Source organism: Trichechus manatus, unplaced genomic scaffold, assembly GCF_000243295.1.
Source record: "Trichechus manatus latirostris isolate Lorelei unplaced genomic scaffold, TriManLat1.0 scaffold00065, whole genome shotgun sequence".
In the NCBI taxonomy this organism is placed as follows: domain Eukaryota; kingdom Metazoa; phylum Chordata; class Mammalia; order Sirenia; family Trichechidae; genus Trichechus; species Trichechus manatus.
Genome location: NW_004444001.1, coordinates 7,579,626 through 7,605,587, shown reverse-complemented (window position 1 = coordinate 7,605,587; position 25,962 = coordinate 7,579,626). Strand labels below are relative to the sequence as shown.

Here is a 25,962-nt window from a genome sequence, read left to right as displayed (position 1 = left end):
TATATAACTCATAGTTCCTCTAGGATGAGTGGTTGGAAATTTTTTTTATTATCAATAGTTTAGAAAAGTTTATTTTAGCTTTAGAACTTATTGTTGGTAATATCATATAAATATTAGGATTGCTACCAAATTTGAGGAAACCTCCAAGTTTCTTTCATATATGAACCATAAGATTTTAGGGCATTTCATGTTTTCTGTTGCAGTGATTCATCGGAAATATTCTTTGAGTTAGCAATACCTCTTACCCCATTTGTTGCCAGTTAAATGTTATCTTCGTTGATAACAGCATTTTATGTCAAACCAGCAAGAAATTTTAATCTTTTCCAGTACAGTTTCCCCTCTCTTACTACTTGAGATGGAATGGAGATGGTTTACATTAATAAAGACTCATAATTAAACTCCTTCCTCATCATTCTATGACCTTTTAAAGGGAATTCATTACAAAATACCGGATGTGAAAGCGTTTGAAGCATTTGGAATGATTTGGCCTAGAAGGGGAAGGCTGGAGGAGGCGAATCACCACCTTCAAGGATGTGCACATGAATGGGTGTTAGAGTCAGCCAGGGGTGTCTGAGACTTTCATTCTGGAGTCTGGAGAGGGACTCAGGTAGCTGCATAGTTAACAAGTCATATACATATCACTTTAATGCAGGTTGCCGTAAAATGGATAGAAAGGATAATAGAGAAGCCTGTGAGCAAGAACAGCTGAAAACTGCCGGAGGTGGACAGCCCGTCGCTACTCAAAGTGTGGCCCATGAACCAGCAACCGCTGTGGGAGCCGGTGAGAAATGCATAATCTCTGGCCTCATCCAGAACTACAGAACCAGTCCTGTATTTTAACAAGATTCCCAGGTGACTGTGCAGGTTATTGCCTGAGAGTACTGAACTAGAGACTTCAGCAAGAACTTCCTGGTGTGCCCCACCCCCGCCCCAGCTTGGCAGTTGGCGTCTTCTTCCTCCCTGTGTCGTTAGCCTTGGGAATTGGGCTCTCTTGTAGCAGTCATCCCATTGTGTTGATTTATTCCATCTCTAATTCCCCTCCCACTGGACTGTGGACTCCTCGAGGGTTGAGATGTATTCATCTTCAATTTCTAGCTCCTCACAGTGCCTGGAACACAAGAGGTGCCAACTATGGAACACCCACTGTGTACCAAAAGCGTTGCCTCTTTTACTTCATTGAGTCCTCACTTCAAGCTTGTAGGTGGAAAACGAGTATCCCTGTTTTGTAGATGAAGAAACTGAGGCTCAGTCACTTGCCTAAGGTCTTAAGTGGTGGTGGCTGTGTGCCATCGAGTCGATTCTAATGCATAGCAACCCTATAGGACAGGGTAGGACTGCCCCATAGAGTTTCCTGGGCTGAAATCTTTACGGAAGCAGATCACCACATCTTTTCTCCTGCAGAGCAGCTGGTGGGTTTGAACCACTACCTTTTGGTTAGCAGCTGAGCGCTTAATAAATATGCCACCAGGGCTCCTCCTTAAGTGGTAGAGCTGGGAATCAAATATAGTGGTGTCTTGATTCCAAAACCTTCAGTAGAGATCAGTAAAAGTGTGTTGAATTACTGGTAGAGCTGGGAATCAAATATAGTGGTATCTTGAGTCCAAAGCCTTCAGTAGAGATCAGTAAGAGTGTGTTGAATTATTTACTTACTGACGTAATTATTCATTCAATCACATATTAATGTTTCTATTTTTTCACTAAAGAGACGCAGGGTAAGAAGAGGAAGATGAGCAGTCGAATCTGCTTCCTCTGGTGAACTCTTGTCAGAACAGGGCAGGGAAGGAGCTGTCTGGTGATCAGCTTCCAGGGGCTGGGAGCTGGGCTGCCTGGAGGCCTCCCAGGCCTGTCCAGCCTTGGTGGCTGCGCTGCTTGGGAGTGGGAGGTGACACTCCTCCACCTCCCCACCCTTTTTTAAAATGTCCTTCTCCATGACTCAGCAAAGAAACTAAAATGTGGCTTTGAAATCAGAGATGAGGAAAAAAACAACAAAACCCTCAAAAATGTTTTCTTTTCCTGGAGGAATTTCCCTTTCATGTCATTCATTCCTCTGCCAGGGAATCCAGGAAGCCTTCGGCCTGTGGTCAGCTGTGACCCCCAGTCTGGTTTCTCTGGGGCTCACCCCCTCCTCCTGCTGACTCCTCACCAGGCCTGGAATAGTATCAGGCCTTTCTCTTGGGTAAAGTCTGATTCCAGGCCTACAGGACCTGCTCAGCCCTAGTCTCTTTAGCATTGTCATTAAATCCTAATCCTGGACCCAGATATCTGTTCAAATGCTGGCTCCGCCACTTACCAGCTGTGTGACCTTGGGCAAGTCATTTCACCTCTCTGTGTCTCAGTTTCATCATCTGTAAAGTAAGGATAACAATAAGTATGAGGATTAAAACAACTAATCCATGTAAAACACTTAGAACAATGCCTAACACAAAGTAATTGTATGTAACTGTTGTTGTTATTAACTCTGGGACAGTTAGTTAATACCTAGAGGAGACTTGAGTGAACTTGTGCTAACTTCTTCACTTTCCATTTCTTCTAGCCTCACCCCAGAATTTGCATGAATTCTCAATTATTCATGCTGTAGAGGGTTTAAGGGGGCAACTGCAAATGAGTGAATAAATTAATAAATTAGAAAGCTTGGGTTACCCTCTGAAAATGAGATTATTGTAATGGATGAAAAGACATGACTCAATAGATTGTTGATTTGGGAGTAGCCACATCCAATCTAGGAGGGTTGTGGCCCTCTGAGAATTTCCAGTCATTGGGATAGACAGACCTGCCTACAAAGAGGCAGTTATTGATGTTGTTGTGTGCCCCTTGAGTCAGTTCCGACTCATAGTGACCCTATATAACAGAGTAGAACTGCTCTGTAGGGTTTCCTAGGCTGTAATCTTTACGGGAGCAGACCACCAGGTCTTTCTCCCCATGGAGGCACTGGGTGGGTTTGAACTGCCAGCCTTTCAGTTCGCAGCTGACTGCTTAACCATTGCGCCACCAGGGCTCCTTAGTTTATTCATAGGCTGTGATAAATTCTATAAGAAGATATACAAACCGCTAACGGGACCAAAACCAGAAAACCAAACCCATTGCCGTCAAGTGGAATTCTAACCCATAGTGACCCTATAGGACAGAGTAGAATTGCTCCATAGGGTTTCCAAGGCTGTAATCTTTACAGAAGCAGACAGCCACATCTTTCTCCTGCTGAGCATCTGGTGGGTTTGAACTGCCGACATTTTGGTTAGCAGCCAAGCGCTTAACCACTGCTCCACCAGGGCTCCTTCTATAACAGGAGAGAGTATTCCTGGCTGGGTTGGGACTTGTGTTTCTCAGCTCTGGATGTGTTTCAGAATCGCCTGGGGAACGTGATAAACATACAGAGCCTCGGCCCCATACCTAGAGATTCTGATTTTGAGGCCTGGGAGTGGAACAGTGACATCAGAATTCTTAACAATCTCACCACGTGGTTAGGACTTGAAGCAGAGCAGTAAATGGAGACAACATAATTAACAGCACATACTAGGCACAGTGAAACCTGCGAAAGCCGGAACCTGTGTAAGGTGGAAATCTGTCAGAGAAGGGGAACTCAAATATTTTCCAATAAAATGAGCGATAGAAAAGTGGTAAGATTGCACCCTGTCAAAGGCAGAAAACTGTGAGACCGGAAAACAAGGCAGTCCCACTGAGTTCTGGCTTTCACAGGACAGTGTTCCCTCCAAGGCTGTTTCTGTTATCCCCGTTTTACAGGTAAGAACACTGAGGTTTAGGTAATTTGGCCAAGGTCACACAGCAGAGCATGTATTTTAATCTGGGTTTGAGTCTACAGGCCTAATTTATTTTGCTGTAGCCCACACTGCAAGAGGTCAGCCTGGAGGACTCTTCCCAGAAATTGAAATAAAAGATTGTGCCCCTCTGATGTAAACTATAAAATCGATATATAATAGGTCAGAGCAAAGATATGCAAACCAACTTAAAGAGATACAAAGGCTCCCAAAGCCCAAGGAAGGCCAAACCTTAACCCCATGGCCTCTATTAACATATCTAAAGGAAGAATGCCTCAGTGGGGTGGGGCGGGTGCTCTGGCCCGTTAGTCTGAGGATACTCCGCAGGCTGAGGGAGGGGTCCTGGCCTGCAGAACCCTGACAGCATTGTGGCCTAGCATTAACTCTTTCTCTTGGCTTCCTGTCCCACCCTCTGGCCCGACTTTTCTCTCCTGACCTCTCTGGCTGTTCTGTTTCCTTTGGAGGCTCCTCTTTCTCCACCTATCCCATAAATGTTGGTATTCTCTGCGTTCCACTCTCCCCACAATCCCTAATGACAGCATCCGCTTCCGGCACTCAGCTGCCTGTGCTGAGGACATCTAGAGGTACATGCTGCTGAGGCCCAGACCCAGGGCATCAAGGTTAAGGGCAGGGGTTGGTTGTCAGACACGACAGGGGTTCACATCCCAGCTGGGGCCCCTTGCTAGCTATGGACCTTAAAAGTTACTTTATTTTTTAGTCTCAGTTTCCTTACCTGTGAAATGAGATAGAATACCTACCATATTGCTGTGAGGATGAATATAAACAATAGGCATTCTGAGCACACAGAACTCTGTAAATGTTACCTATTTATTAGATCCAGCTGATATGGGGCTTCCTTGATGTCTTGAGCACTTCAAAAGCAACATGTGGAATAGAGAATGTTTCCCCCAAATCTGTTCTTCTGTTTGGATTTCTTATCAGAGGAAATAGAAACACCTTCCATCAAATTGCCGAAGCCAGAAACCTTAAGAGTTACCCTGGACTGTCCCTCCACCATCGTCCAGTTGGCCACCAAGTTCTGGTGATTCTGTCCTTTCATTTCTTCTATATTTCTTTTATATAAGCTGCCCTGGGAATTTCTCACTAGGTTATTGCAAGAACCTCTTACCTGCTCTTTCTGCTTTGTTGTTGTGTTAGTTGCCATTGAGTGGATTCTGACTCATGGAGATTCCATCCCCAAATGCCTATCTACTCAGGTTCTTGTCTAGATTAAAACCCTTTAATAGCTCTCCTTTGGGATGCAACTCAATGCCCTTTATGATCTGCTCTGCCTTCCTGTCCCACCCCTCTCCTGCTACCATCCTGCCTCATAGTCTCCCTGCTGGCATTGCTGAACCACACACCAAATATGCTATGTTCTCACTCCTCACGTCTCCTCCCTCTCTCTTCCTCACCTGGTTAGTTCCCTGGGAGAAGACGACACAGACACACCTGGTTGGAGCAGGTGCCCCTCTCCAGAGGCTTCTGTGTCTGTCTTTCCAATAAGACTGTGAGCCTCCTGAGGCCCCCAGCTCCTCTTGAACATTCCTGGGCATCTGGCATATGGCAGGCTCTCAGTAGGAGACTCTCCTAATAAGGTTTAACATTTATGGAGCTTTAGTGTGGGACAAGCACAGTTCTAAAGACTTTACATCCTGACAACAGCTCTCTGGGTAAGTATGCTTCATTCATCCATTCGAATATGCATTGAACACTTCCCGCCAGCCAGGCCCTGGGAATATGGCAGGGTAAGAAGGATGAGCAGTGCGAGGAGGAGTTCCTGTTTTATCCAGAAAGGTCAGGAAAAGCCTCTCTGAAAGGTGAAAATTGAGCAGAGACCTGGGGGAAGTGAGAAGACAAGCCGTGGAGATATCTAGGGGAGGAGTGGTTTCCAGGCAGAAGAAACAGCCAAGGCAAAGGGGATCATTAGCCCCATTTGACAGATGAAGAAACCAAGTCTAGTTAAGTTGTCCAGAGTTACAGAGTTGGATTTCAAGTCCAGGCTCTATAACTGTTGATTGTTACCATTATTCTGTATGTCTTTTGTTAGACACAGTGGCTGCTTCAGCTGAGGGGCAGGCTGGCCCCATGTTCACCATGCATCCTTTTGTTTGGAATTGGCTTCCCATGTCAAGGAGAGCATGGGCTGATCAGCTGGCTTGACATTCAGGTTCACTTGGGGACTCTGTTTTTCTGTTTTGTGTATCAGTTTCTGTAGCCTTTACTAGAGTCAACTAGATTGTGTCCACTCTCTGGGCAGCCAAAAAAGCATGCTTCTCGTTCTGCAGACCCTTAAATATGGTGACTTGGTGAAGTGGTGCATTCGACTGCTAACCAAAAGGTTGTCAGTTTGAATCTATCAGCTGATCCTTGGAAACCCTATGGGGCAGTTCTACTCTGCCCTGTAAGGTTGCTGTGAGATGGACTTGACTTGATGGCAATGGGTTTTTTGGGTTTTTTTTGTTTGTTTGTTTGGTGAAGGCAAATCCCAGTGCACTGGCTGGTAATCAGGATGGCCTCTACAGGTGACCACTGTGTGTCACCTCACACCTTCTTCAAACCAGGAGGGGGAATTGAGGCAGACATCTCTGCAAGGGTGGTGGTTGAGCATTTAAGGAGAGGTGGAAATGGGAGGAAGAGTTTGGTTTTAGGGAGAAAGAAGTGTGTGAGCTGAGCAAAAGCATCAATGCTGGACTATTTGGTGGAGCTGGGGTTTAGGGGTGTGGGTTGTGTGTGTGTTAAAGAGAGGGAGATCAGACTGGAGGGAGAATTGAGGGTCAGATCATGCAGTCTTTGTTTTTAATGGCAGACTTTGTCCATTTCAGATAAAAGGTCTGAATTTAATCCTGTAAACATGGGGGTTTTAAGGTTTTAAGAAGCAGAGGAAACACATGTGCATTCCTGAAGTTTCTGGAAGACTGCTTGGGCAGTAGCAGAGAGCAGGGCCTGGAGAGGGTGACCGGAGGTAGAGAAACCAGTGAATAGAGAAACCACTGCACCAGTCCAAGTGTTAGATGGGAGGACCTGAGCATGGAGTGGAGGGAAGGGTCCAGATTCAAGAGACATTTTGGAAATGGAAGTAGAAGACCTGTTTGCAGGTTAAAGTGGAAGCTGTTGGAGGAGGGGGAGCTGCTAATGTCAACATTTTTAGCTTGAGTGATTCAGTGGGTCGTGGTTAATTGATATATAGTACAAAAGAGAAGGGATGGGTTTTGGGCATTTTGAATTCAAGGCATCTGTGGGCTGGGAGTTTTGGATGGAGGTAAAAAAATAAAAATAACCAAACACATTGCCATGCAGTCAGTTCCAATAGGACAGAAGCATTATTATATATGTCTTTTGTTGGACACAGTGGCTGCCTCAGCTGAGGGACAGGCTGGCTCCATGTTCAGCTTGTATCCTTTGGTTGGAGTTGGCTTCCCATGTCAAGGACAGCATGGGCTGATTGGCTGGCTTGATATTCAGGTAGAACTTTGAGGACTAAGGTGCACCTGACCCAAGCCGTGGCATTTTCAATTGCTTCATATGCATGTGAAAGCTGGGCAATGAATAAAGAAGACCGAAGAAGAATTGACTTTAATTATGGTGCTGGCAAAGAATATTAAATATATGACAGACTGCCAGATAACGAACAAATCTGTCTTGGAAGAAGTACAACCAGAATGCTCCTTAGAAGCGAGGATGGTGAGACTTCATCTCATGTACTTTGGGCATATTATCAGGAGGGACCACTCCCTGGAGAAGGACATCATGCTTGCTAAAGTAGAGGGTCAGTGAAAGAGAGGAAGACCTTCACGGAGGTGGGTTGACACAGGGGCTGCAACGATGGGCTCAAGCATAGCACAATTGTGAGGATGGTGCAGGACCTGGCAGTGTTTCATTGTTATACATAGGGTCGCTATGAGTCAGAAATGACTTAACAGCACCTAACGACAATAATCTTCACAGAAGCAGACTGCCACATCTTTCTCCCACGGAACATCTGGTGATTTCGAACTGCAGACCTTTTGGTTAGCATCCTAGCTCTTAACCACTGAGCCACCAGGGCTAGAAAAACAGGCAAGCTGAGGCTAAATGAATAGAGTGAAATTTCTAAGGTGTGTATGAGGTGAGAAGACAAAGGCCTTGGCTTATGCCCTGGCGGACTCTTGTGTTTCTAGAAACAGGTGGAAGAGGAGGAGCCAGTTATTAAGGAACTGTGGAGTAGTAGTTGGAAAAGGTTGAAGAAACCCAGGAGTGTTTTGATGAAGGCGTAGTAACACTGATTGATCCACTTAGGCATCTGATGGTAGATGATGGAGGCCACATCTCAGGGGTAGTGCAGAGCTGATCTTGTCCGAGTTAACTGCTCAAAGACACTCAGGGACCGAGGATGTTTCCGGTCAGCTTGGGCTTGTTTACATGGCTTTTGTGTGTCTTCTTCCTCTGCCTGTGTGCAGCCTCCCATTGCCAAGGAGGAAACTCCTGAGGGTGGGGATTGTAACATCTCCCCATTATTCTCCAGGAAGCTCAGCCTAGAGCTCTGCACACTGTGGGGCTCAGAATACTAGGGAGGGAGCTCAGTGGCTGAGCAGGATGGGCAGCCCTAGTGAATTTATTCTGCTCCTTTGCCTTGTGTTTATGGTCACCCTTTTTTAAGGAGAACATCTCGCTTTATGCAATGGGTATAATCTACTCTTTCAATCTTGACTTGTTTTCAGGCTTGCTCCATCCATCCATCCATCTATCCATCCCGTATCAGACTTTGCCAGTGTAAATATCTACTAAAAATTGAGTACTTTCAATATGGTGGTTGGAAGGCTCCCAGCACTTTTCATGCATTATCTTACTTACATTAAAATAACTCTCTAAGGTGGGCATTACTACCCTGTTTTTGCAGATGGGGAATAAAATAACTTATCCTAGGTCACAGCCAGTATGTGGTAGAGATGGGATTCAGACCTAGGTCTAATTCAAAAGCCTGTATCCTGTCAATCACTCACAATAAGATCTCCTTAGATAAAAGGTGACCATATAATTTATTACCCAAACTGGAACACTTAAAAAGATTTATTGAGATAAAATTTACATACTATAGGAATCACCCATCTAAAGTACACAGTTCAGCTAAAGGACCAGTTGAACCAGAGACTCCACCAGCCCGAGACCAGAAGGACTAGATGGTGCCCGGCTACCACCAATGACCGCCCTGACAGGGAACACAGCAGAGAGTCTCGGACAGAGCAGGAGAAAATTGTAGAACAGAATTCAAGTTCACGTAAAAAGACCAGACTTAATGGTCTTAATGATTGGAGGAACCTCCGAAACTATGGCCCCTAGATGTTCTGTTACCAGAACTGAAACCACTCCCGAAGCCCACTCTTCAGACAAAGATTAGACAGGCCTATGCAACAAAAAATAACAAACTTGAGGAACGTGGTTCTTAGTTCAATCAACTATACGAGACCAAATGGGCAGCTCCTGTCCGAAAGTAGGATGAGAAGGCAGGAAGGGACAGGAGCTGGTTGGATGGACACAGGGAACCTGGGGTGGAAAAGGGGAGTGTGCTGTCACGTTGTGGGGATTGCAACTAGTGTCACAAAACAATGTGTGTATAAATTTTTGAATGAGAAATTAACTTGAGCCGTAAACTTTCACTAAAGCACAATTAAAAAAAAAGGCACAATTCATCAGTTTTTAGTATGTTTGCAGAGTTGCGCAACTGTCACCACTATCTAATTTTAGAACATTTTTTATCACCCCAAAAAGAAACCCAGTACCCATTAGCAGTCATTCTCCTTAACACTTATCCTGCGACTCCCATTCCAGGCCTGTTGTATATGGTGTCAGGTACGACTCATAGTGACACTATAGGGTTTCCTAGGTTGAAATCTTTATGAGAGCAAATCTTCAGGTCTTTTCTCCTGTGAAGCAACTCGTGGGTTTGAACAGCAGACCTTTTCAGTAGCCGAGTACTTAACCATTGCACCACCAGGGCTCCTTCCTCCAGCTCTAGGCAACCACTAATCTTCTTTCTGTCCTTTCTGTCTGTATAGATTTGCTTATTCTGGACATTTGGCATAATCATACAATATGTGGCCTTTTGTGACTGAATTCTTTCACTTAGCGTAGTGTTTTCAAGATTAATGCGTGTTATAGCATACATCCTGTTGCCATCAAGTTGAATTGGACTCATAGTGACCCTATAGGAATAGTAGAACTGCCCCAAAGTGGCTGGTGGATTCGAAATGCCAAACTTTTGGTTCACAGTTGAGCTCTTAACCAAGAATTTGGCTGTTAACCAAAGGGTCGGCAGTTCGAATCCACCAGCCGCTCCTTGGAAACTCTATGGGGCAGTTCTACTCTGCCCTGTAGGGTCACTATGAGTCGGAATTGACTCAGTGGCAACGGGATATATGCTAATCAAAAGATGGGCGGTTTGAATCCATCAGCTACTCCTTGGGAAACCCTATGGGACAATTCTACTCTGTCCTATAGGGTCACTATGAGTCCATGGCAACGGGTTTTGCCTATCATGTATGAATGCTTCATTTCTTTTTATAGCTGAATGATATTCCATGGGTATGAATATACCACAGTTTGTTCATCCATTCATCTGTTGATGGACATTTGGATTGTTTCTACTTTTTGGCTATTATGAATAATGCTGCTATGAGCATTTGTATACACATTTTTGTATGAAATTATGTTTTGATTTCACTTGGGTATATATTTAGGATTGAGATTGCTAGATTATAGGGTACTTGTGTTTAACATTTTGAGGAACTGCTGAACTGTTTTCCAAAGTGGCTGCACCATTTTTCATTCCCACTAGCAATGTCTGAAGGTTCAAATTTCTCTACATCCTCACCAATACTTGTTATTGCAAACTGGGACACTTTGAGGGTGAAAAGATACACTGTTAATAATTATAATAGGTCAACAGGTACTAACTGGAACATAGCCTTACTGTAGATACTAGAAAACTAGAAGATTCAATTCCCGATTTCAGAGAACTTTCTGGCCACATGATGAGTCAAAGCCCAAAAACCCACATACTTGAGGCAAAGAATTAACTATAGGTAAATTATTGAGAAGGACAGCAAAGCCCATCTTATTTCCCCAAGGAGATTGTATTCTCTTTAAAAGAAAAGGATGATCTTATTTAAGACTTTGTATTGTTCCTGGCCGGAGGCGTATCTTGCATCTGATAGGATCTCAGTGAAAATTTGTGGAATAACTGATTGAAGGAAAGAATGGATGACCCAGCTCTCCTGGAAGGAATGTAAAAAAAAACAGAGTGAGTCACCTGTCTGGGTTGCTGAAAATGCATTTTTTGTCCAGTGTTGTAACAACACTAATGACAATTTGAAAATGAAAAATTAAATAACCTACAGTTGGAGGAATTAGATCTTAAATTGATTTTACAAGTGTGAATGGCTGACAAAAGATGGTGAAAAACCTTCTAAACGGGGATTGCCTGAGTAGGGAGGCAGGAACTAAAGCACATATCTTTACACACCATACTAAAGTGTCCTTGAGCAGGTTAACCAAACCTGGAAATGAAAGATGTGATACTTGCCTCCAGGAGTTTTCAGTCTTTTGAGGGAAACTGGCTTTATTCACAGGAAACAACGAAAATAATTTAAAACAACCACTAACTGGCCGTGTACTTTTGGGTCAGCTGTCTCCCCTGTCCCTGGTAGTGCAGTGGTTAAGACCTCGGCTGCTAACCAAAAGGTTGGTGGTTCGAATCCACCAGCTGCTCCTTGGAAACCCTATGGGGCAGTTCTAGTCTGTCCTAGAGGATCACTATGAATCAGATTGACTCAAGGGCAACAGGTTTGGTTTGATCTCTCCTCTCTGGGTTTCACTGATCTTCCTGGCTCTAAATTTCCATGACCACTCAATCTTACAATGCTGTAAGTTTCATGGAACAGGTGGATGAGGAGCTAGGCCTTGAGGGAAGGGGCCGGATTTAGAGAAAGGAGCAGGATGCCAGTGGTGGGTGATAATACGTAGGCTGGAGTGCTGGGACTGAGATAAAATTGAATGGGCTGTCTGGGGCCTCTTGATGGAGAACTTTGAAAGCCAGGCTGGTTGACTTTTAAATTTGACCCGATAAGCAGGTCCTTGGACTGGAGATGAAAGGAGTGTCTGAGAGAGATTAATCTGATGGCTCTGGGTCATTGATCTAGGTTGATCTGGAAAAAGGGTGAAGACTGGGAGGCTCTCTGGGAGGCTTTTGCAATAGTAATGTAGGCCTAGCCTTTCAAACTAGGGTTTGAAAACCCCCAAAACTTCTTCTGCCAGTGTGTATGATAAACATGGTTTCCGTGGAATTCAGTTTCCCTTTAGCTGTAAGTTACTTAAACCATTATTTTTACATTAAAACAATTATGGCTGTATTGTGGATAAGAATCTAAAATGTGTGTAAATTTCTAAGGCAGAATATTAGACTTCGAATAAATGTCAGGTTTGCAGAGGATAATTTTAGATTATGCTACCAAATTCCTCAGAGGGATGCATTCCCCCTTTTCTGTTGTAAAGGGTTTACTTTGGTGGCAAATTTTGAGACATTTACTAAAAGCCTAATGGAGGAATAGGAAAGGTGGAATCTAAGTAAGTTTCAGGGAGTCATTTTGTTGGGCTAGGAAACTGATTAGATACAGGGAACCAAAGAAAGGGAGAAATCCAGGATGGCACCAGCGTTTAAAGTCTGAGAGCTCTAAAGAAAGATGGTGCCATTCATAAAAACGTACAAGCCTAGAAAGGGATGGGATGGGAAGATGATGGCCTTGATACTCCCAGGAAAGGACTGGCCAGGTTGGTCACGGAGGAACCAGTACCTCTTGGTCTTTCCCAGCCTTTGCCAAGGCTCTAGAAGTTCTGCTCACTGGCCTGTCATGTTTGGATCTTTGCCTGGTTTACTTTCCATGTATCACCACTAAGATATTTGCTGTAGGGTTTTAGTAGATGTCTTATATTAAAGAGTACCTACCTATCTCTACTTAGCGAAGAGTTTTTCTTATCCATGGATGTTGAGAAGACTCTGGTGGTGCAGTGGTTAAGAGTTTAGCTGCTAACCAAGAGGCTGGCAGTTGGAATCCACCAGGCACACCTTGGAAACCTTATGGGGGCAGTTCTACTCTGTCCTACAGGGTCGCTATGAGTTGGAATCAACTCGATGGCAACGGAATTTCTTTGAGTTTATGGATGTTGAATTTTATCAGATGCTTTTTCTGTATCTGTTGATGAAATCATATGATTTTTTTCCCCTTTAATCTGAATTATAAGCAGCCCTGGTGTCCCAGTGGTTAAGTGCTCAGCTGATAACCGAAAGGTTTTTGCTTCGAACCTACCAGGCGCTCTGTGGGAGAAAGATGTGGCAGTCTGCTTCCCTAAGGATTTACAGTCTTGGAAACGCTATGGGGCAGTTCTGCTCTGTCCTGTAGGGTTGCTATGAGTTAGAATTGACTCTATGGCAAAGGGTACAGGTAATCTAAATTATATTTATTTTTAAAAATAATATACTCTGAGACATGTGTTCTTCATTGTCTCCCAGAGTTCCGCAGCAGGATTGAGCGCCAGTTGCCCACATGGTAACTTACTTAATGACGCCCCCTCTACTGGCTTTCCTTCCCTTCCTGTCTCCTATCTTCACTCCTCTTCCAGTGCTTTCTGGCATGACCTCCCAAATAAACTACTTCGCTTGAGTCCTTGTATCAGGGTCAACGTCAGGGTAGCCCAAACTCAGACAGAGCCATTTACTAACTGTGTGGCTTTTGGCGAGTTACCTAACCTGTTTGTGTCTCTCTTTTCTCATCTGTAATGAGGGTAAAACAGCATCTATACCTCATAGAGTTTTTGTGAGGCTTAAATAAGCAAATGTGGTAAAGTTCTCAATGTCTGGCTCAGAGAAAGCACAAAACAAGTGTAACTTATTACTACCTAACATTCTCTGGTGTACTACCATGCGGAGTTGCACCACAGGTGGGGCACACCACGACAGACCCCACACTGTCTGAGCCTTTCGGGGTGCTCCCTTCCTGCCTTTCCCCTATGCCCCACTTACACTCTGAGCTCCTACAGTCCCACTTCTTCTGCCATGGGCTGCCTCCTGGATTTCAGGGACCAGGACCACCAACTCCCACCGCAGTGTGGCCATTGTTTCCATCCCATAAAACCCACCTTGCCTAGCCCTAGTGGGTGCTGGAAAGTCACAGGCAAAAAATTTTGTCTTTTTTTTTTCCTCATTATTTTATTCCTTTTTTTGTCCATTAATACTCTACTTTATGGATAATACCACATTGTGTTTATCTATTCATCGGTTGATGGACATTGGGATTGTTCCTACTTTGTGACTGTTATGAATAATGCTGCTATGAATATTCATATGCAAGTTTTTCGCTGGACATATGTTTTCATTTCTTTCAGATATTTGCCTAAGAGTTTAATTGCTGGATCACATGTTAACTCTAAGTTTCATTATTTGAGAAACTGCCAGACTGTTTTCCAAAGGGGATGCACCATTTTATATTCCAAGCATCGTGACGCTTGTTATTGTCTGTGTTTTTTATTATAGTCATCCTAGTGGGTGTGAAATGTTATTTCATTGTGGTTTTGATTTACATTTCCCTAACCTGGTGGTGTAGTGGTTAAGTGCTATGGCTGCTAACCGAAAGGTCAGCAGTTCGAATCCACCGGCGCTCCTTGGATACTCTATGGCAGTTCTACCCTGTCCTCTAGGGTCGCTATGAGTTGGAATTGACTCGATGGCAACGGGTTTGTTTTTTTTTTTAAATGACTAATGTTGTTGAGCATCTTTTCATGTGAGTAAAACTTAATGTCTTCATAAGAATTGAGGATTTCTCCATGTTCAGGATCATCATAGTCATCCACTTGAGACTGGAAGCTCTTAAAAGGGAGGCTTTGGGTCTCTGCTGTGAGGCCCAGGACGAAGACAGCAGTTGATACATATGAACTATTAATGGTCACAGCTACCTTTACTGAGCATTTGTATGGGCCTGATGCTGTTGTAGGTCCCTGGGTGGCACAAACAGCTTGCACCTGACTACTAACTGAAAGATTGGCAGTTCGAACCCACCCAGTGGTACCACTGAAGAAAGGCCTGGCAGTCTGCTTCAGTAAAGAGTACAGCCAAGAAAACCCAATGTAGCTCAGTTCTACTCTATAACACACAAGGTCATCATGAGTCAGAATCGACTCGACGGCAGTAGGTTTGGTTTTTGGTTTAGTGCTGTTGTAGATGCTTCTGCTGTATTAATCCTTGGCAACCACTCCATGAGGTATGTGCTGTTACTATCCCTATTTTGCAGATGAGCAGCCTGGGATACAGAGAAGTTCAGTAAGTGGCTCAAGATCACACAGCTGGCAAGTGGCAGAGCTGGGCATCAGCCCAACTCCAGAGCTCACTTATTTAACCCCTATGCTAAACCAATACCAGGGCTTTTCCGTCCCTAGAGTGTGGGCTGCCAGCATCCTTGCTTCCCAGCTGAGATCCCAAAGAGGATCTCTGTTTTGCCAGGTGTTTTGCTCAGGAAGGTTACCCACCTACCATACCTGAGGCCCGGATGCTCACCTCACCTTTAGCTGTGAACCAGGAATCTCAAACAGAATAAGAGAACAGAAAAGCCTCACTTATTCAGAATCCAACTAGAAAAAAGGGAGAAAAAGCAAACGTGTAAATATATAGGTTGCGTTCTAATTTTATGAGAAGGAGAGACTTGGCAGGTTCAGAAGCCAGTACCTGAGATTTCTTTTCAGAGCGACTTATAAGCTAGAAATTAAAAAACACTCCCCACAGGGCAGATCCAGCCCGTGGAACATTGTGTGTGGTTTGTGCAGAGCTTGTTTGTTTTAATTGAGGTAATGGAGATTTTATATTTTAAGAAATATTTTCTCTGGGAAACAAGTGGAATATATGGCAACACTGAGGACAGCCAAAGGCTGGAGTGAGCAGCCGCTGCTGGCTTTGGCTGGAGCACGCACCGTCCAGTGTGCCCAGCCCCACCCCTGCCAAAGGCCCCCTTACCATACCAGAGTGGCCATTTATCCTGTGACTTGTGCTGTTGTTTTTTTTTTTTTCTTGTTCCATTCATTCATTAATTCGTTCAACAAAGATTTATTGAACATCTTCTATGAACCAGGCACCATTCTGGTGATATGGCAGAAGGAAAAAAACTCTTACCCTCAAGGAGCTTCTGTTTTGGTGGTGGTGGTGGGAGGGACCAACGATAAACAGAGTATGTAAGTAAAGTATATAGTGTGTTAATTATTTGTGGTAAGCAGAAAAATAAAAGGACATAAGGAGTGTCAGGATTGGGGGAGTGGGAGTGTTAAAAATGTAGACAGGATGGCCATGAAAGACTATATGAGGAATGCAACTTTTGAGTTAGAACGTAAAAGAAATGAGGGAGTGGGCCATGTGGATGTCTGGGGGAAGAACATTCCGGGCAGATGGTACAGCAAATGACAAAGGGAACGTGTATGCCTGGTGTGTTCCAGGAAGAGCAAGGAGGCCAGTATGGCCAGAGCAGAGTGAGTGAGAGAGCAGTGGGAGATGGGGAGGGGGTGCAGATGACATAGGGTCTTGTGAGCAGCTTGAGGACTTGGGCACTTGCTCTGAGTGAAGCGGAGAGCCAGTAGAGGGCTGCTGTATTGAGACTAGACTGGAGGGGGCAAGGGTGGATCAGAGAGATCCATCAGGAGGCTAGTGCTGGAATCCAGGTGAGACATGGTACAATTTAGACCAGGATGGTAGCAGTGAAATAGAGAAAAGGAAAGCATTAAAGATTTGTTCTGGACTTATAATCAACCAGAAATGGGACTGGATGAGAAGACTGGATGTGGGACACTGGTAAGGAAAAGGAGGAATTGAGTTTGGACCATGGTGGTAACAGTGGAATGAAAAGAGGTTAGATTCTGGAGATATTTTAAAAGTAGAGCCTCTTTATTTGCTGATAGATAGATATGGGATTTGAGAGAGAGAGAGGCATCAAGAATGACAGCAACTCTTTTGACCTGTATTTTCTCTGGGAAACAAAGGGAATATGTATATGGCAACACTCATTACCACAGGACAGCCAGTGGCTGGAGTGAGCAGCTTCTCCTGGCTTTGGAGGGGATGGAAGAATCGAGTTGCCATTTTCTGAGATGGTGAAGCCTATAGGAGGAGTAGGTTTATTCGGGGAAAGATTAGGGTCTCAGTTTTGGAGAAGTTGAATTAAAGATGCCTGTTGGACAGCTGTGTGGAGTGGCCAAGAAGGCAGTCTCGTTTGTAAAACAGAAATAGAAAACAGGTCAACTCACATGCGAGCTCTGCTGTGGTAGCGCTACCTGGAGTAAGTGCCATGTTGGAATGTTGAAGGCCCATTTAGGCTCAGTGGGAGAGAGTTTTCTGGTCAATAGTCAGGCCTGTCTTGGGAGCTGGATAATAAGTAATGGTGAATTCTGGGTGTGTGTAAGACATTCCATTGTAGTGGGGGAAGAAAATTTGAAAATTTCTATTTCTATGCATTTTGTCCTTTTCAACATTTCTTAGTATGTTCTATAATGTACATAATATATTAGAGTAGAAGGTGGATATAGTTTATAAATTAAGTACTCCATGTATTGGAACTGTGTGCTCAGTTTTTATTGGTAGGAATGGTGGAGTAAAAAGTTTTGAAGATTACTCATCGAAAATATTATACAAGTATAAGAGATGCTCAAAATAGTAACCAGAACACTGTAAACTCTGAAGTAGCTCTTGAATCCTCGAAGAAAAAAAAAATTCTGTTCAGTTTGTTTTAATGCTTGTTTCCCCCACCCCTGCACAATAAAATATACATTTAGACACATCACCTATGTGGTATGTCTACCAAAAATGTTTAACCTGTATCTAATCATGAGAAAACAATCGGACAAATCCAAATTGAGGTACATTGTTTAAAACAGCTGTCTTTCAAAAACGTCATTGTTATCAGAGGAAAAAAAAAAGGCCCAGAAACTGTCCTAGATTAAAGAGTTAGGGTAACTCAATGCAGACGTAATCCTTGAATGGCTCTTGGATTATGAAGAAGAAAACAGCCATAAATGAATATTTCTAGAACAATTGAGGAACTTTGCACTTAGATCACTTATGGTATTGTATTAGTGTTTGGAGTCCTTGGGTGGTACAAACGATTAACTCGCTCAGCTGCCAACTGAAAGGCTGAAGGTTCAAGCCCACCAAGAGGCACAGAGCTAATGTAATGTGTTCTGCTGACTTGCTTGGTGCCTGTTATCACTTCTTTTCCTCTAGTTTCTCCCATTTGTAATGGAAATATCTAGCCTGTGCCTGTTCTGCCATTGTACCTTTGGGAGCAGATAACTTGTATTCTAGATTTCACAGATGAAGAGGAATTTTTGGATTTTAGACTTGGAGTTAAGACTTTTGCTATGATATGATGGGGTGAATTTGTTTTCCATGTTGCAAGGGTGTGATTTTTTGGGGGCCAAAGGGTGGAATGTGATGGTTTGAATTATGTCCCCCCAAAAATGTGTGTATCAGTTTCGCTAGTTCATGATTCCTGGTACTGTGTGATTTTCCTGTATGTTGTAAACCTGCATCTATGATGTTAATGAGGGAGGATGGGTGGCAGTTGTGTTAGTAAGGCAGGACCTGATCTACAAGACTGGATTGTGTCCTGAGGTAATTCTTGAGATATAAAAGACAGAAGTGAGCAGTGACAGGGGGACCTCATACCATCAAGAAAGCAGTGCCGGGAGTAGAGCGTGTCCTTTGGACCGGGGTCCCTGCGCAGAGAAGCTCCTAGTCTGGGGGAGCACTGAAGAGAAGAAGGCAGAGAGAGAGAAAAAGCCTTCCCTTAGCTCACACCCTGAATGTGGACTTTTAGCCTACTTTGACTGTGAGGAGATAAATTTCTCTTCGTTAAAACCATCCACTTGTGGTATTTTTGTTATGGCAGCACTAGATGACTAAGACAGGCACCTACTTTCAAAAAAATCAACCATTGAAAACCCTGAGTTAGTTTAGTCCTCGGAATAATTCTATTAGAGGTATAAGGACTATTATCATCTCCCTTGGACATGTATATTCTACTCTGCCATACATAGGGTTGCCATGAGTCAGAATTGACTCTGAGGCAACTGGTTTACTGGTTTTTTATCGTGTTTAGTTTTTTAAGTGTGATAACGGTGTTGTGGTTATATGGGAGAGTATCCTTTTCTAGGAGACACAGGATGAGAAAGTTATGATATCTGTAATGAAGTCACAGATGGTTCAACACAGTACTCATATGAATTTAAGTGAGGGATAGATCAGTGTTCACTGTACTATTCTGGCAGCTTTTCTGTAGGCTTGAAATATTTCAAAGTAAAAAGTTGGGGGAAAATAGTATTCATATAGACTTTTCCAATTCTCAGAAAACTAGGAAAACCACTAATGGCACATCAGACCGCTTTTAATATAATACTAGATTGTGTCATCAGCTGGAACACTGTCTTCTTCACCCTTTCCGAAGCAAAGAATTTACCAAATATTCTCAACCATTGTGGTAATCCCTGGCCATTGTATTTTCCAGGTGCCTTCACATTCACTGTGTTCCATTTATTATCATGACTTGTGAAAAAGTGAAGACATTTGTGCTTTTAAGTACCACAATCACAACCAACTTTTTTTTAAGGGCTCATGTGCCAGGCACCATTTTATGTATTTTACACAAATTCATCCATTTCATCCTCCCAACCACCTTAGGAGGGTGGTACTGTATTATCCCCATTTTCAGAAAAGGAAACAGGCACAGAGAGGCGATGTAACATGTCTGAAGTCACATAGCCAGTGAAGGTGGAGTGGCAGAGCAGGGCAGCCCCAGGCTCTGCAGTATTCACCACCATACTGGACCTTGTGGTTCCCATTGTTGAGTTGGATCGTCTTAAGTTTGGGTAGAGCTGCCATGTCCAGAGTGGGGCTTCTGCCACTAAAACGTTTGCTTTTCTCTGCAGGGTTCTGGGTACATGCCCGTAGCAGAAGCAGCCCCTGAGAGAGGGAATAGTAATAATAACATTAACATAACTACCGTTTTGAATGATTGCTATGCACCAGGCTGGGCGAGATGTTTTCTGCACATTGTCTTGCTTAGTCTTCAGAATAACTCTATGGGGGTATAAGGGCTATTATTTTCTCCATTGAACAGGAGAGGAAACTGGGACAGGGAGAGCTTCCAGTAACTCTTTCAAAGTCATAAGGTGTGGAGCCAGGCTTCAAACTGAAGCCGTCTATCTTCAGAGTTTTGTCCACCTTTCTTTTTTAGGGATTAGGACTTCTTCCCCTATTCTCTGCCCCAGCCCCAAGGCTGGCTTGGCTTTACCTATCATCTCAGTGGTTTGAAGGTAACTGAGCCATAGAATGTAGACTGGGGCGGTGATGGGCCTCACCTTTTTCACCCTCTGGTTCTCAGATGGGGCATTTCAATCATGAAGAGTGGAGGAGGAGGAGGAGAAGGAAGAAAGCATTGTATCTGTCCTCCTTAGGGCTTCTTATCTGGCCTGTGACATTCCATTCCTAGCTCTCTAACTTGCCATTTCATTGAGCAGCTTTTTATAACTAAATGCATGAAAGCAGAAACTCCACACCATACTGGCCGTAGTCATTGCTTTGTCTTTTTCTTCTTATAGGAAAGAACAGGGGGAGACCCTCTTCCTTTGAGGTAGAGGTGATGGCGAAGTTCCCTGGCAGATCAGCCAACCTCCCAGGAACTCCTCTGCCCTGGCCTTGGGCTGAACTCCCCTGCCTTCTCAGTGGACAGCCAGCTTGTGACTGCCTGTTTCCCTGGACCTAGGGGTCCAGGATAAGAGCCCAGCTCTAACATGGAAGCCCCAGCCAGGGGCAGACAGAGGTATCCCTCAAAAAGCTCTGTTCATCAGGAGCTCCCGTCCCCAGAGTATGGGGACTCATGCTAGCTTCTAAAACTAGATGGCCTCTCTGTGCCCCTCCCCCAATCAATAAAGCAACAATTAATCGATTATACGCACTTGTGGAACAGCATGAGAGGCGGTAGAGTGAAATGGTTAAGAGCATGGACTCTGGAACCAGACAGCCTGGTTTGAATCCTGCCTTTACCACTTACTAACTATGTAACCTTGGGCAAGCTACTTAGCCATTCTGACTATTGGTTTCCCTTTCTGTAAAATGAGGGAAGATAATAGTATACGTCTCGTATTGTTGATGTAAAGATGCAATGATTTAATATATATCAGATATGTACAGTGCCTGGAACATAGTAAGTAACTACATAAAAGTACTACTTATTATTGCTGGTGGTCACAGCACAATGTTGGATCCTGCAGATGAGATACAGGCATATAAGACACAATACCTGTCCTTAAAGAGAGGCATATAGCGTTAAAAAGGGTATGGTTTTGGGGGAGCTAAGTAGACAATAAGTAAGTTACTTAACTCCACTATACCCTAGCTTTCCCATCTAAAAACAACCCTTAGAATGTTGTTGAGGTGAGTGAAATAAGATGGTGGACTGTAAGCACCTTGCCCAGTACATGGCACATAGTTGGATCTCAATACATGTGAATGGTCTTCCTCTTTCCAGGAGCTTGCCCTCTGACGGGGAGAGAGCATGAATCAGACAGCCAGATGCAGGGCATGGGCAGTGAGATCTGTAGGAGTTTGGAGGCCAAGGGTTAGTTCTATAGCTGGACTATTCTGGGAAGGCTTCCTGAAGGATGTTGGACCTGAGCTGGGCCTGGAGGTGTGAATAAATAAACTGAGCAGAGAGGATACTTCAAGTTGAGGAAATAGGGTAACCTGTGGCAGAGGGGGTAATTGAGGAGAAGGGAGAGCAATGAGAAGACCTGCCCTGTTTTTAAAGCTCTGCAGAGAAGATTCTGCTACTGTTTCCTCTTTTCCCATGTTGTTGTTGTTAGTTGCTGTCCAACTGGCGCCGACTCATGGCGATCCCATGTATAACTTCAGAATGAAACCAAGCGTAACAGAACCATGCCTGGCTCTGCGCCATCTTCATGATCATTAGTATGTTTGAGTCCATCGTTACGGCCATCTCAATTGAGGGTTTCTGTCACCTTCACTGACCCTCCACTTTACCAAACATAATGTCCATCTTCAGCAATTGGTCCCTCCTGATGATGTGTCCAAAGTAAGCTAGTCAAAGTCTTAGACAACATTCTGTGATCCATAGGGTTTAATTGGCTAATTTGCGGAAGTAGATTGCCAGTCCTTCCTAGTCTGTCTTTGTCTGGAAGCTCCGCTGAAACCTGTATACCATGGGTGACCTGCTGGTGTTTGAAATACTGGTGGCATAGCTTCCAGCATCATAGCAACACACAAGCCACCACAGTACAACAAACTGACAGATGGGTGGTGGCTCTTTCCCATATCATTACCTAATTGGAGTTTTAATTGCTATCTAACATACATCCCTCTTGCTGTAGTTGAAGGCCATGTCTCTCTAGAAGTTGAAGGCAATGGTTATTTCCCACTAAATGAGCTTTTGGCGTCTTCCTTAAGCATGATTTTATGTGTGACATTGGGTTAAAGGCCAGGTGAGGTTCCTTAGACAAAAGCAGCAAAAATTCTGAGGGCCAGTTCCCAGTGAAAGTCTTTGGCCACAAAGGACCAAAATAAGGTATCATTTCAAGTGTAAGAACCAGGTCCAGGGATGCTTATACCAGGGAAGTGAGTGAAATAAAGAACAGGTTATTAAATCAGTGTCATGGGACACATTAGTTAATCATTTGGGAAAAATGAAGTCGAATCCCACTTAATAAATGTTGGTAAGGACTTCCATGTCTAAAAAACCAACAAACCAACCTCTATTGTATGTACTCTTGAAAATGCAGGTTTTTGAGCCTCATCTGAGACAAGCAGAATGAGAAGCCCTTAGATGGGGCCAGGGAATCTGCATTTTCAACAAGTTCCCTGAGTGATTAAAAAAAAAAATTCTCTGTAATTATTCCCTACATTTTCTTCTAGTATTTATATAATTTTAGGGTGTGGAAGGTATGATTCAAAGGCATAAATCATTAAAGATTGATAAATAAGTCTGCATATAAAAAACAATTTGTTAAAAAAGAAAAATCTACCACAAACCAAAGATAAAAGGCAAATGACAAACTAAAAAAAAAAGCATAGCAAAATATATGACACAGGTTTAATATTCTTAAAATGCAGTGAGCACTTACAAATTAAAAACAAAACAAAAACAAAAACAAATACCCCTATAAAAGAATGGGCAAAGGACATGAATAGGTAATCTTTAAGAAATATAAATGTCTAATAATATGTCATATTAAAACACTTTTCCATTTCTCTAGTTGGCAAAGGTTTTTTTATAGATACCTAGTGTTGGTAGGAGTAGATTGGTTCAGCCTCTCAAGAGGGAAATTTGGTAATAACCATGTCAAAAGCCTTAAAATATTTTATAACCTTTAATTGAGAAATTCCAGTTCTAGAAATTAATCCACTTCTAGAAGTAATCATGAGTGATCACAAAGATATTGCTACAAAAATGTTTTGTTTTTAATATGGAAGAACTAGAAACAAATTCCTAACAGTAGAGATTTGCTAAAATATGGTATGTTATCGTCATCCATTGGAACACTATATAGCCTTTAAAAAAACAATTTTGTAGAAAATGTAATGACATGAAAAAGTGTTGACAGTGTATTTTTTAACGAAAAAAGCAGCTAACAAAAGTTTGTGATGATCCTATTTTTGTAAATATGCATGTTAATTCATAGAACAATGATCAGAAAAATAAGTTAACATTGTAAATGGTTCTTTTTAAGCCTGTTGCCGTGGAGTCATTCCGACTCATAGTGGCCCTATAAGACAGAGTAGAACTGCCCCATAGGGTTTTCAAGGCTGTAACCTTTACTGGCTTGGAGCCTCCAACCTTTCAGCTGAGCGCTTAACCACTGTGTCACCAGGGCTCCTTTATCTCTAGATGGTAAAATTACAAGTGATTATTTTCCATTTTTTGGTAGCTTATCTGTATCTTCTAAGTTTTCTTCACTGCAAATAAGTATTTCCATGTTATGAACAATATGATTATATATATATATACACATATGTATACATACAACAATTTATTGAGAAAATGCTTAGTATAGAACTTGCCTCTTCTATACAGTGTCATTTCTCTAGTAACTAACTCACTTCCTTAGTGTCTCCCAAGTCGTGAGGACCCCAGGAGAGGCAGAGATCCCCCTTCCATTTGGAACATCACTGGAGGTCTGTGGTTAGCCTCTTGGTCATGTGGAATTTGGGGAAAACTACAAAGTAACCCAAAGTTTGGGAGGTGGAGAAGAAATGGCAACTAGTAGGTTTTATAGACTCTGAGCAAGAAACTCCTCTAGAGAGAATCTATTTCCTCTGCTCATGTTTTTAGAAAACAGAAACCAACTAAGGCCGACCTTAAGGGCTTGTCCAAGGCCACACAGTTAACTTAATGACAAGGTGAGGCCTTGAATCTAAGTCTTTCCACTCTGTTGTATTTCTATAATATGCTGATTTAGACTAGTGCCTCTTACACTTGAATGCAGATTGCGATTCAGCAGGTCAGAACTGGGGACTAAGAGGCTGCTTTTCTAACCAGCTCCCAGGTGATGCCAGTGCTGTTGGTCTGGGGATCCCAGTTTGAGTAGCAACAATGTAGAGCATAGATTTTGGAGTTAGATGGCCGGTTTTCCAATCCCAGCTCTGGCACGGACTGTGGCTTTAATCTCTCCCTGCCTCAGTTTCCTCATCTGTAAGAGTTTTCATGAGGATTTAATGGTTTATTACACTTTAAGTGCTTAGGATTGCAGTCCCTAAGAACTAGCTATTATTTATTATCATATTCCCTAGAGCACGCAGTGAATGAAATAGGGTTTGACAAATGAATAGATGAATGAATGAATAACCTTTAGAGAGAAATTCTTTCCTCGGCAACTAGAGTTAGAGAAGCGAAATGAGAGGGTCCATTGGTGGGGAACAGGCCCACCTCCCAAAAGTTCGCTCTACCCGGTGGTCAGGAGGGCCTGGAGCGCCCGGAAGCCGGCGGGCTGGCGCCCCACGGACCAATGCGGCCGCCCAAGGGGAGGACGGAGCGCCCCCGCTGGCCCTTTCCGTCTGGGGCGCAGGCGGCCCCGCCCCTTGGAACGTTAAGACGTCCGAGCATTCCACGGTTGCTACATCGTCGCGAGGGGCGGGGCGCCTGTCAGGGAAGCGGCGCGCGCGGGCGGCGGGCTAGGTTTTCTACCGCGCAGTGCCAGCCCCAGCGCCAGACCCGCGTCGCACTCTCTCCAGTCCGCTGCTTGCGTTCTGGCTCGCGAACCCTCACTCTTGTCCTGCCCCGTGCGCTGCCAGAGTATGGAGCTGCTGTGCTGCGAGAATATCCAGCAGACACCCCGGGCCAAGCCGGACCCACAGCTGCTGGAGGACCAGCGTGTCCTGCAGACCTTGCTCCGCATGGAGGAGCGCTACTTGCCTTGCGTCTCCTACTTCCAGTGCGTGCAGAATGAGATCAAGCCGCACATGCGGAAGATGCTGGCGTACTGGATGTTGGAGGTATCGCTTGGACGGGTCACCCTTATCCCCGCCATTCCCGCACCCCTTAATCTGGACATGCCGGGGCCACCCTGTCTCGACATCCTGGTCCTAGCAACGATCGGCAAGATGCTCCGGCGGCCCAGACTCCTGGGGCCTGGTTTTGCATTCGGGCAACCTAACTGGCTGCCCCCGTGGTGCCCCCTTCCTTTCCCCAACCAAGATCGGCTCCTTCCGACCCTACTTCTGGTCATTTGGCACCCTAACTCTGTCTGTTCCGGCCAGGAAAGCCGGACAAGGGCCATTCTCTACCCTTCTGCTCCTCCTGCTTCCCTCCCCCGCCCGGTCTTCTCAGGAGAGCGAGCCTGGAAAACCCTGGGCTTGGCAGCCTCCGCCCCAGAGCCGGTTCTTGTGTCTTGTCGCGGGGTTCTGGCGGGGAAGGCGGTGGGGGTGGCGCTCGCGCTGTTCCGGCGGACGGGGAAACGAAAAGTGCGGGAGGCAGCGACAGGAGTCTCCTCCCTTCCCCTTGGGTGTGTGCAGTGGGTGGTGGTAATGAGGGGAAGGTCCCAGCTCTCCGGCTACCAGGAGTGCCTCTTCCGTCCCCCCCTCGCTGTGGGGGATGGGAGTCTCAATTTGGTGTCGTTT

The 25,962-nt window shown here is 44.2% G+C and overlaps 1 protein-coding gene across 8 annotated transcripts in view; it reads left to right on the top strand.

The window, feature by feature from the left end:
* CCND3 (cyclin D3) overlaps window positions 1-25,962 on the top strand; it is a 102,688-nt gene that overhangs the window by 59,704 nt on the left and 17,022 nt on the right. For 2 of the 8 annotated variants that reach the window (XM_023734197.1, XM_023734198.1), the window contains exon 2: window positions 653-781. The exons of 2 other annotated variants lie outside the window; for them this stretch is intronic. In XM_023734197.1, coding sequence (XP_023589965.1) covers window positions 755-781 — 27 coding nt within the window. In that variant the 5' untranslated portion in view covers window positions 653-754. Of the gene's footprint in view, window positions 1-652; window positions 782-832; window positions 853-25,020; window positions 25,339-25,962 lie in introns of those variants that run through there. 4 more of the 8 variants (XM_023734195.1, XM_004379450.2, XM_023734200.1 and 1 more) reach the window with 3 other exon arrangements.